We start from the raw sequence: 12,625 nt of genomic DNA on the forward strand, positions 1-12,625 counted from the left end.
GAAGTACCGATTGTACACTGCATCAAAATAATTTCTGATTGGAATATAGGGTACAGTATCGACCCAGCGAAATAGATTTCTCTGGTCGCATCTCACGACAGTATACATCAGCACCAGTCTAACTCGGTCAATAGCCGCTCAAATGGCTGTCATTTTTGGTTACGGAGATATAATGGTATAGGTGATGCAACCGACTAACCGCATCAGCTGAATTTTTCGAAGATAACTCAACGAATTTTGATAAACTTAGGCTTATTTGAAAATTTGGAAGAGTTTTGTGATATTCAAAATGTCTACCGATTTCGGTTACCGGCCCTCCATTTTTTTCAACAAATCATGAAAAATCGTCAGTGATATGCAGGCTGCTGTCGCGACAAACATCTAGCTGCTCATACAGCAGATGGACCGGCTAAGGAAAAACGTGGAAGACCGGCCAAATCAACACCAAAGGCTCCAATGTAATGGGGTAATGTCGGAACTGCAAATCGTATCGAATTTCAATCTTAACGTGTGACAATCGATTGAACCCATTCCATGAGATGTCGAAGTAAGTTCCACATTAGAGTTTTTCGTCATTATTTATGGTACTTCCAGAGCCGGTATTCAGGAACTAGCATAACCCAAAAAGATTCGAATGGCCATAAATTATTACGCCAAACAATTAACATCTTCTATATCGGTATGAATTTTAAAAATTCACCAATTTTATATGGGACCTTAGGTCCTAATTTACGTGAAATGGACATTTTTACACTAATCACGCTGTATCTCCCAAACCAGAAGTCGGATTTGACTAAAAAGTAAGATGTTTTATAGGATTTTAAGACCTCTCATTTGAATCATAGATGATTGTTAGATTTCATTTGAATCTTAGATCGCCATCTACGAGAAAAATGAATTGCATTGTTTTAATTTCGTTTCACATATCATCCTGTGGTTCCGCAATCAGAAGTCGGATCCAAACGGTTTAGCCATCTCCGAGAAACTTGAGTGAAATTATTTGTCACGCACGCATTTGCTGATCTCGATGAACTGAGTCGTATGGTATATGGAAGCTATGTTTTTCCAGCATTTATGTCATATAGCGCTCGAAACTCCTACTGCTGGAATAGGGGGAAAAGTCGCTTATACAAAAATATTGATATCTCCGTTGAAAATGGACGGATTTTAACAATCTATGGCTTGTTAGATAGCCATTACCATGTGGAATCTAAGTATAAAAACATTTTCAAGCTCAAATGTGACAGATATTGTCAAAAAAATTTTGACATAAAACTTCGTATAACTCAAAAAGTAAACATCCGATCTCAAAACTATTTAATAGCGTTCAGGGTGACGGGGAGGAGACCTCTTAGTTGACAACACACATACAGACACACACACACGCGGACATTTGTTCAGTTCGTCGAGCTGAATCGATTGGTATATGACATTCGGCCCTCCGGGCCTCGGAAATTTGCGGCGAATTCTATACCTATTTTTTTATATATAAAAAAGGTAAAACCGTTTTGTTTGAAGCTCCGCGTTATAATATTTTCGATCTCAGATTCATTTATTTCGATGGTTCGAATCTCGGCTTTGATCAAACGAAGTATAAGTGTGTCTTGGTTAAGAACTCCAGTCATGATCACAATGGAGAAAACTTAACTAATCATTTTTGTTTTCATCCTCCGTTCCAGGTCCCGGAATTCTACGACGACATCAACGTTGACTCGAAGGAAGGCTTCACCCTGGAGTTCGTCCAGAAAGATCTGCTGACACTCGAAGACGAAGACGAATCCGTGTACATCTCGGCCCAGCAAAACAACAATCAGCAGCGGCCGCAGCTTTCCTTCCAGCAGCTTGAACCGTCCGCCAAACGGGCCCGGCTTGATGTCAATTATTCCATCTCACCTGCCACCACCGCAGCCGTCGTTGCCACCAGCACGCACAGCAATCGAACAGCCGGATTTGTACCGTCCGCCGCGGCGACAACGGCGACCACCACCACAACGGTGAATCAGATCCATCTGAATGGGCAGCAGTTTCAGTTCACTACCAGTGGGCAGCACTTCCAGCAAATCCACCAGCAGCAACACCACAACCGGCGGAAGACTCCGTTGGTCACGCGAATAGCCTAAGCAACGTGTGCGTTGGTTTCCGCATTGCCACATCGCTTTTTTCAGTTACTAATTATTATATTTTAGAGCAAGTATTCTTAGAACGTGCGTTACATGCGTGTGTCCTGTGTCCCTCATAATGAGCGACACGCGGTCCCAGATCGACCGGTAACAGTTTGTATGATAGGTGACATCGGAAATACAAAAAAAAAAAAGCAAAACAAAAGTTAACCCAAGTCTCAGCGGGTGGAAGTGTCCACGTTTTGTACCACCTCATCAAAACACTGAAAACAGCATAATTATTAATCACCCGAGAGATCTCATTTCTCGTGTTTTGTATGTGTGTGCGCGTGGGGCAAAACACCGCCCGGTCGACGTTTTGAGATTGCGAAGATTGATCAGTTAAAAACCGCTGCAAAGAGAGAATAACAACAACAACAAAAAAACGATGTGAAAATCTTTGAAAGTAGCCTAGATTATCTTTCAAAAATGTGATACACAACTGATTGTGGTAGTTTTTGTCTTTATTTTTTAGTTTTTACTTTTCTTTTTTTTAAACAAAAGCTGTTAGTATCTGCTTCGCGAAATGGTAAAATTAACTTAGTATTGTATCCCCCCCTCCCCCTTTGAAGGATGATGGTTGATGTGAACGAATGGTAAACGGCGTGGTGACCTCCGGTGAAGTTTTAGATCTTGTGGTAGAAAAGCCAAAACAGCACTGCCAAAGCGCCCAGTCAATTTTCTCCGGTGGATTGTGAACTTCATCTTGAGATCGCCTCGCGACCACAAGTCAGAGATATCAGCAATATACGGTAGCAATATCTAGCCTTTTTCTTTCTATCCCTTTGTTGTTTTGAAAAATATATTGTTGCAACGTTTCCGTTTCGATACTATCGCTCTCGCAAGTATCCGGAACTTATAGCGAAATGAGTTATGGTAAGAATTAACCAAAAACATCATAGTATCAAATTATCTATCAGTTTAGTGTTGGTTGAATGAATTCAATCGGTTGGGGTTTTACTTTGAGTTGCAGTCGGTTTTCTGCAGTGTAAATTCAGTCAAAAATCTAAGGCATATTTCTTCTACCTCAGCATCCCGGTATTTACCGACCATAAGTTGGTATCTCTTCCGTGGTTGCGTAACACCATCTTGAACACAAACCAGTTGGCCGAATATTTAATCAAATCAAGCAGTGCAATTTTCATCGCTTTTCGGATAGCGAATTCCATAAGAAATCGCCGTCCAAACTGCCGTCAAAATTGACACGATTGCATCGGGAAAACATCGCACACTCAAAGTAAAACTCAACCGCCAAAACACCCCCTCCACTCAAAGTACAAGTTTGTATTGTTTTATGATTTCAACAATTGAAATTCATATTTACGTTGTACATATTTCATAATGGTAAGATTGTATTTTGTATAGAAAAAAAACTAATTTAAGTATCATCTTTTGTAATAAAAGCCGCTGGTAGCAGAGAAAACCTTAGACTAGTTTCATCGCCAGATTTGCGTTGTACATCATCTTGTCCTTAATCAATGTTTGATTATTGTCCCCATTAAAATATATACAAACAAACAAACAAACAAAAAACCCTAACTTAATCAGTTTGTTTAGCGTCCACTGAAATGCGTAGCATAGCAAGTGCGATTGTACGCAGCAGCGAAGAAGAAACAAACAAACAAAAAAATACAGTAAACGTAGTTTAGGTAGTGTTTCGGTTGAAGAAACTAAACCAGGATGGCTGGCGGCGGGGCGAGCAAGACAATGAGAGAGATCGGATTGGAGAAAAAGAGAAAGAGAGAGAGAGCACCAGGGCAGTATTTTTCGGGAACCGCTTTAACATTTGTTTATAATAGTAGGCCGAGCGAGAAACAAAAATCTGTTTTAACTCTGTTGACCACAAACCCAAACAACAACCGCAAAAAATAACGCAGATTCCGAACAACAACAAAAAAAAAACAAGCTGTCTCCCGTCAAACAAAACAAACGCGCAGTACAAAGCATTGAAATAGACTTAAGAGACTTCCAGTTTTTGGATCGACTACATTAGTTTAGTATCAGAATCACCCGGACAAGAAGTTTTGGTTTTGGGGAACAATCCTTCTTTTTTTCAGCATTTTTTTTTGCGGAAGAAAAATGAATGTTACATGTTGCAGTAGTACTTTTAAAAAAAATTAATAAAACGCGATTTATCGTTTTAGTTTCTAATTGGAGTCGTCAACCTAAAAGCTATGCAGTGCGAACCACAACAATAGTGTTTAAAAACAAAAATAGACCAGCCGGTAAAACAACTTTGTTCAGGAACGATTCATAAAAGTACGGCGAAAGCATTTGGCTTTTCCCGTTTTTCAAAATTGTATTTTACCAATAGCGGAGAAAGAAAAAAAACACAAATCAGAATGGATAAACTCGTATGACAAGATTGTACACAGATAAAAGAACATTTTTGTATCAAAAATCTATCTATTAGAAACGAAAGAAGAAAAAAATAATAAAAGATAACAAAAGTAACGATGTGAGTGTGGAGTTAATTTGGAGCCGAGGTTTTCCATGGTCATTTTTACACACAGGAATTTACTCTGGCCTCTACCATCGTGGTAATTCACATGACCAACCAAACAAAGCTGTCATTTCAAACGAACAGCTGTCACCAGTCTGGTTATAGCGGTTATAGGTACTCTAGAAAAAACAAGATAAGACCGTGAAAACATCGTAGACTTTTTCAAAAACTCTCCTCTATAAGTTCACACAGGATCGAAGTAGGCGTTCACATCCGGTGCAGAAATGTCAGTTTTTCCAAACTAAATCTGTGTTTGTTTACGAATAAGTTTTAATGTTGGACGATTCGGAAGTAGGAATAGTGAAAAGAAATTTGTTTGGGACACTGTCCTAGTGTGAGCAACGTTTTTCCGGTTTGTCAAAAGAAAAGTTCAAAACTTATCTAGGTAAGTTTCTTTGAAATGAATCAATCTTATGGCGTTTTCGTTTTTAAATTTCACTATACCGGTGTAGCTAAGGTTGCACTGAAACCGTTCGTTTTTGCCAATTGCACTACACCAGTGCTACACTTTTTCTGCACCGATACCACTGGTGTAGCACTCATGGAAAGTTTTGTGTAGCTCTGTGCAATGGAATTGTTAATCGAGTCAATGGTTACTGTTCGTTTTAGTCATTTTCATTCGTTTATTCATGCCTCCGTGTAGAACTGCACCGGTGTAGTGCAAATTAAAATCGGAAACGCCATTACTCTTACTCTTCCAGTCGTAGACCTTGTGGGTCTCATCTCAGCATCTCCATTCAACTCGGTTCATGGCTGGTCGGCGTCAGCCTTGTTAGCTGCGAAGAGCCCGCAGGTCATCCTCAACTTGATCGATCCATCTTGCCAATTGCGCGTCTCATACCGGTCGGATCATTTTACCCCGGTTGTTCTCCGACATCCTAGAAACATACCCGGCCCACCGTAAGCACCCGATCTTGGCCGTTGGTCGTCCCAGGAACTGATGCAGTTCATGGTTCATTCACCTTCTCTACGTACCGTCTTCCATCCGCACTCCGTCAAAGACGATTAGCAACAACGTTTGAAATAGAGATGGGCAAAAAAGGTTAATTTCACAGAACCGTTTAGTGATGCAGAGTTCTAATAAAAGAATTAGTTCTCGAGAGCCGTTCGTTTGTTCTTCCCATACTTAGTCTGCTTGTTGAATGACTAACCGAGATTCCAATTAAAACTAAGGTTAGTGAACTGTTTTCTACCGTTCTCGAGCAAGATTGAACGAGCAAAAAAAGGTCCATGACTTTGAATTAAAGAACTACCGTTCTTCAAAAAAAGAACTAACAGTTCGGCTGAAAAGTTCGTATCGTTTAATAGTAACACACATTTTTTTGCCAAAATTCGTTTTTATTATTCAACATAATTGCCATCAGAGGCGATACAGCGATTATAGCGATCTTCCAACTTTTCGATACCATTTTTGTAGTATGATTTGTCCTTTGCCTCAAAATAGGCCTCAGTTTCAGCGATTACCCCTTAATTGCTTCTAAATTTTTTACCAGCGAGCATTCTCTTGAGGTCTGAGAACAGGAAAAAGTTACTGGGGGCCAAATCTGGAGAATACGGTGGATGAGGGAGCAATTCGAAGCCCAATTCGTTCAATTTCAGCATGGTTTGCATCGGCTTGTGACACGGTGCATTGTCTTGATGAAACAAAACTTTTTCCTTCTTCAAATGAGGCCGTTTTTTTTAAATTTCGTCCTTCAAACGATCTATATAATAGTCACTGTTGATGGTTTTTCCCTTTTCAAGGTAGTCGATGAAAATTATACCATGCGAATCCCAAAATACAGACGCCATAACCTTACCGGCCGATTGTTGAGTCTTTCCACGCTTTGGGTTCGGTTCATCGCGTGCAGTCCACTCAGCTGACTGTCGATTGGACTCCGGAGTGAAGTGATGGAGCCATGTTTCGTCCATTGTTATATATCGACGAAAAAATCGGTTTTATTTCGATATAACAGCTCCAAACACTGCTCAGAATCATCAATTCGTTGTTGTTTTTGATCGATTGTGAGCTCACGCGGCACCCATTTTGCACAAAGCTTTCTCATATCCAAATATTCGTGAATAATATGTCCAACACTTTCCTTTGATATCTTTAGGATGTCAGCTATCTCGATCAACTTCTCTTTACGGTCATTGAAAATCATTTTGTGGATTTTTTTCACGTTTTCATCGGTAACAGCCTCTTTTGAACGTCCACTGCGTTCGTCGTCTTCGGTGCTCATATGACCAGTACAAAACCACTTACGAATTGTTGCTTCGCCCGGTGCAGAGTCTGGATAACACTCATCAAGCCATTTTTTGGTATCGGCGGCACTTTTTTTCATCAAAAAGTAGTGTTTCATCAACACACGAAATTCCTGTTTTTCCATTTTTTCACAATAACAAAAGTAGCTTCACACAAAATGCAATATCTCACAAACTAATAATCAGACAGCTGTCAAATTTATACACGTATCTTTTGAAGGTTGGTACTAACTGAAAATGGTATGGATTTAATTCTAGTGGCGCCCTCTCATAGAAACGATACGAACTTTTCAGCCGATCTGTTATTGGTCATTCATTCTTTCAAAAGAACTAGTTCTTTTGAACCGCTCGCAAACGAATTCGCTGATGGTTTGTTAAGGAAACTTAATAAGTTTGGATTTCCGACTTATGGTTTTGCCGACGATTATCATATATTGATGACCGGTATAAGCATTAACTGCGATCTGTTGAACAATGGTGTTGTCAGGTTGGATTATCTGTAAATCCGGGCGAAACATCAATGGTGTTTTTCACTCATCGTAGGATAATCACAGGAGCTCGTCCGTTACAATTCTTTGGTTCAGAGGTCACTGTGGTTGATCAAGTTAAATACGTCGGGGTTATTCTTGATTCAAAACTGAATTGGTATGCTCACATTGACTTTAGGATTTAGGACCAATTTTAGCTTACGGATGTTTTGTATGGTGGCAGAAAGGAGAAGTTACGACAGTTCAGTCAAAGCTAAATCATCCCCAAAGGATGGTCCTAATAGCGATGACAGGAGCATTCACGACAACTCCTACTGCTTCTCTAGAGGCGCTACTGTGCATTAAACCACTACATGTCTTCCTAAAACAAGAAGCATTATCTTGTGCATACCGTCTTAAGATTACAGGGCTTTGGAACAGTAACTCTACATACTACTTGGCCACACTCGCTTGTGGTCTCAACTCTCACATGCAGTTTTCCTTTCAAAACATTCAATGTGAGCTATCCTCCTCGTGAGGAATGGTTGACTGGTTATTTGGAACGACAACTTGATGAACACATAGTTTTTTATACGGACGGTTCTCTGTTGAATGGTCGTGCTGGTACTGGTGTCTACTGTCGTGAAATGAGGCTAGAGCAGTCAATTTCACTTGGTAAATACTGTACTGTGTTCGAAGCAGAAATCTACGCGATTACGTGTGGAATACAATCGGCAATGATGAGTTGGCTAGATCTGGTGCAACGAATGATTTTGTTGGTCCGGAACCAGCTTTACCACTTTCAACTAGTTGGATAAAGCACAAGATTCGTTCTTGGGCTGCATCCAAACATGCCAACAAAAGGATATTCTCTCGTTTTTCACCCAATGTGATAAGGAGCTATAGTCAGAAGGGTTCATCGTTCATCTTGGAGTGAATGAATCCTTTCTGTATTCACCTTAAATAGGGTTTAGCAGATTGTTTGGCATCCTTTATGAGGTACACTAAATGTGATCCCCAGTAGATTGTTCAATATCCCTTGGGGGTGCAGAATTTACTTCTGCTTTTTGTGTTTTTGTGTCGTCAATTTTCCCCATCCTCCTAGTCCAAACCTTACCATTTCCCTTCAATGATTGCATGATTTTCTGACAAGATGCGTTTCTGAATTTCTCTACTGGTGTCATTATTGGCAATCACCAGTGAGCCCAAGTACACGAACTCGTCGACCATTTCGATTTCGTCACCGCCAATCAGAACATGTGATGGGTGACTGACATGGTACTGCAAGGCGTGATGTTTCGAGATAATGCATACCAAGAAAAACCCTCCGATCGAGAAAAGTACGCCACCGCACATAATTGATTATCTACAAACGACTCATTAGGGTGATCTACGAAGCATCCGTGCCTTGCGTGGCTGGCGACGAGCAGCCATGGACCTCTATTATGTGGAGACGTATGCTTGATACAGCAAATGATCAGGGCTTGTATTGTGAATCCTCAAACGAACGAAGCAACAAAAAACATCTGCTGTGAACACTTTGCTTGACATAGCTGAATGAGAGACCTATATTAGAGAGAAACTGGATGCGTGAGAGTATATGCTACTGAGCAGACCAATTCCCCTTGTTAAGTAAATTGCCTGTGCTCTCAGTCTCAGTTAACACATGAACTAAGCAATCCATGACAATGTAATGCAATGAAGGGTTCGCGCTCGTTAGTATTGTACGAGAAAGAAGACCTTGCTTCACGGCGTGCTACAAGACGCGAAGCTAAGTCAAATAGGCAATGTTTACGGTTTATTTTTAAAGTGTAGGTTTACAGAAATCATTTTTAACATAGTGTTCGCATTCCAAGACTAAATTTGATCACATTTCAAACATACTTTAAACATTTTATAGCAGAAATTTTGCATTTGAGCCTATTTTCAAAACGATCAATTTATTTCTTGGCAATTTACACTGTGTATATATCCTAGAAACACTAAAAGCAATGTTCTTTAAATTGATATTCATCGGAACTAAAAGTTTCCTCATACACACTTAAATTGGATTACCGACCTCAGCTGTTCAAATCTCGGTAGGTGATTTTATCGGTAAAATTCATCCTTTATCACTGCGGTACCTTGAGTACTGCTGTCAACAAATGATTATTTGTGCTGATATATCAGTAGAATGGAAATATTCGGTAGTTCGGCTGTTCAAAACTCGTCAAAAGAGGCAAGAATTACCGAACGAAATTAAGTGTGTAGGCATCTACAATATGAGAACCATTCATCAAATGCTAACCTCATGAAGTATAGGTCTCAGCAAGCGGGCATATTCATGAACTAATGAACGAACGAAGCAGCTCTCCTTGCTTGGGTTGCGCTGTGAATTCTACCTGACATACGAATGTGTGTGATTAGCACAGATGGTGAAACCCTTTTGTTCATATTCGTTGCTTCAATTTGCAAGCCCTGCAAATGACACCCCAGGACTATAGATTCGAAACGATTTTTCACCAACCAGCAAGAAAATGGTGTTGGTGAATCTTATTTTGAGACAGTGCTGTTACAGTATTAGTACTCAGAACCTGCGTTTATTTGGGATACTGGAATGGCTGTTGTGGTGTAACATTCGCAATTGATGACGAAAAAGGTCCAGTTTTGGCACACTCTCTCCAACATATCAACAACAACAATGAATAAATGCTTCAATATTGGCTTTCAGTGCGTCAATCGTTGCTGGTGTTTATCCTTGTAGACAGTGATACACCAGTGCGCAAGTTTCATTTCTACACTGCGGATGCATTCGGTGAGCTCCACACAAAAAGGAAAGCGCACTTCTCCTCAGTGTCCATTAGACAGACTTTAAGTGTGTGCTTGTGTTGAAAGAAGCTGGTGCGAGAGAACCACATTCTTTTTACACCCAAGTGATCACTGGTGCATGATAGTGAGCGAACACTTCTCTGAACATCAAGTAATAGAGAGTAGATCTGGCCTTGCAATGAAAAACTCGCAAGGAAAAACGAAAATTCAACGATAGTGTTTTATTTTGTTCATTTTGCGTGCCCCACGCTTCTTCTACGTAAATCATATACCAGAGTGCTCACCGGCGTGTACACCTCTGTGAAAGTATCTGCATCCTCCTCAGAGAATTTCATAGCTCTGCTCTAGCACTTTGGTGCGATTCAGTGCTAGAGGTAAAAGAAAATAAACACGCGTTCTCATGATACAACTTTATACAACAGTGGTGCATATATGTAAAAGAGAAGAGCTCTCGTTGAAGTTGTCAGTGCGAGGGGAGAAATTTCGCTTGCTCTTCATCACACAGAGGAGATGGACATCTGTGCTTGTAGATATGAGCTTCAACATGACCCAACAAGAAACAGTCCAAAGACGTTAAATCACACGATCTAGACGGCCAATTGACGGGCCCGAATCGTGGGATAAACTGTTCACCGAAGGTGGCTCTCAATTTGGTCATTGTATCGCGTGCCGTGTGGGATGTAGCACCGTCTGGTTGAAATCACGTATCAGGCATGTCCAATCCTTCCATTGTTTGGCAAAAAATCGGTAGCGCTTTGAAGAAGTACAGTCCGATGATGCCACTGGCCCATAATCCACATCAAACAGTGAGCTTCGTCTTTGAACAATTTTTTTCGATAAAAAAGTGGATCCTGCAACTTTTCCAACGCCCATTCACCTAATGTTAGACATTTTCAGTCGAATCATGATTAAATTACCTAGCAAACTGAATATTTCGCTTTAGTGTCGATCTGTTCACTTCGTCAGGTATGATGTACCTTTTTGGGAGTTTGGGATTATTATAAGAGAACAATACAAAGGAAACATGATTGCTTCTTATGCCGCCCCAGTAATATTTCGATCATACATCATTCGGCATTTTTCGACTTCAACTCATACGACACTCAATTTCCTACCATTTGAATGGGTCCCAATTGAGTCTCTATACAACAATGCCGAAAGATGCAAGATATCATACAGCAGGACACCCAACATCTCGTCATCTAAAATAGATTCGGTCTTCCGGAGCGCTTCACCGGACATATAACAATCATACCTTATGGATAATCGTTTAGCAGTGAAAATCGGTGATCACGTTTCCAATGAGTTTATCATATCATCCGGAATTCTGCGGGGTAGCCATCATGGGTAGCCTTACTGTACTTCAACGACGTCAACTTTTCTCTCGAGAGCCTCGTCTAATAGATCGGCTGAAAAGTTCGTATCGTTTCTATGAGAGGGCGTCACTAGAATTAAATCCATACCATTTTCATTTAGTACCAACCTTCAAAAGATACGTGTATAAATTTGACAGCTGTCTGATTATTAGTTTGTGAGATATTGCATTTTGAGTGAAACTACTTTTGTTATTGTGAAAAAAATGGAAAAAAGGAATTTCGTGTGTTGATGAAACACTACTTTTTGATGAAAAAAAGTGCCGCCGATACCAAAAAATGGCTTGATGAGTGTTATCCAGACTCTGCACCGGGCGAAGCAACAATTCGTAAGTGGTTTGCAAAATTTCGTACTGGTCATATGAGCACCGAAGATGATGAACGCAGTGGACGTGCAAAAGAGGCTGTTACCGATGAAAACGTCAAAAAAATCCACAAAATGATTTTCAATGACCGTAAAGTGAAGTTGATCGAGATAGCTCACACCCTAAAGATATCAAAGGAACGTGTTGGACATATTATTCACGAATATTTGGATATGAGAAAGCTTTGTGCCGCATGAGCTCACAATCGATCAAAAACAACAACGAATTGATGATTCTGAGCAGTGTTTGGAGCTGTTATATCGAAATAAAACCGATTTTTTTCGTCGATATATAACAATGGACGAAACATGGCTCCAAACTTCACTCCGGAGTCCAATCGACAGTCAGCTGAGTGGACTGCACGCAATGAACCGAACCCAAAGCGTGGAAAGACTCGACAATCGGCCGGTAAGGTTATGGCGTCTGTATTTTGGGATTCGCATGGTATAATTTTCATCGACTACCTTGAAAAGGGAAAAACCATCAACAGTGACTATTATATAGCGTTATTAGAGCGTTTGAAGGACGAAATTTCAAAAAAACGGCCTCATTTGAAGATGAAAAAAGTTTTGTTTCATCAAGACAATGCACCGTGTCACAAGTCGATGAAAACCATGCTGAAATTGAACGAATTGGGCTTCGAATTGCTCCCTAATCCACCGTATTCTCCAGATTTGTCCCTCAGTGACTTTTTCCTGTTCTCAGA

General features: G+C 40.3%; 1 protein-coding gene across 1 annotated transcript in view; it reads left to right on the forward strand.

The window, feature by feature from the left end:
* LOC131437235 (uncharacterized) overlaps nucleotides 1–3,652 on the forward strand; it is a 44,582-nt gene extending 40,930 nt beyond the window's left edge. Inside the window, exon 3 of the mRNA XM_058606442.1 lies at nucleotides 1,680–3,652. Within this exon, the coding sequence (XP_058462425.1) occupies nucleotides 1,680–2,120 (441 nt within the window). The 3' untranslated portion in view covers nucleotides 2,121–3,652. The remainder of the gene's footprint in view (nucleotides 1–1,679) is intronic.
* The last annotated feature ends 8,973 nt before the right edge of the window (nucleotides 3,653–12,625 follow it).

This window comes from Malaya genurostris, chromosome 1 (genome assembly GCF_030247185.1).
Source record: "Malaya genurostris strain Urasoe2022 chromosome 1, Malgen_1.1, whole genome shotgun sequence".
In the NCBI taxonomy this organism is placed as follows: Eukaryota; Metazoa; Arthropoda; class Insecta; order Diptera; family Culicidae; genus Malaya; species Malaya genurostris.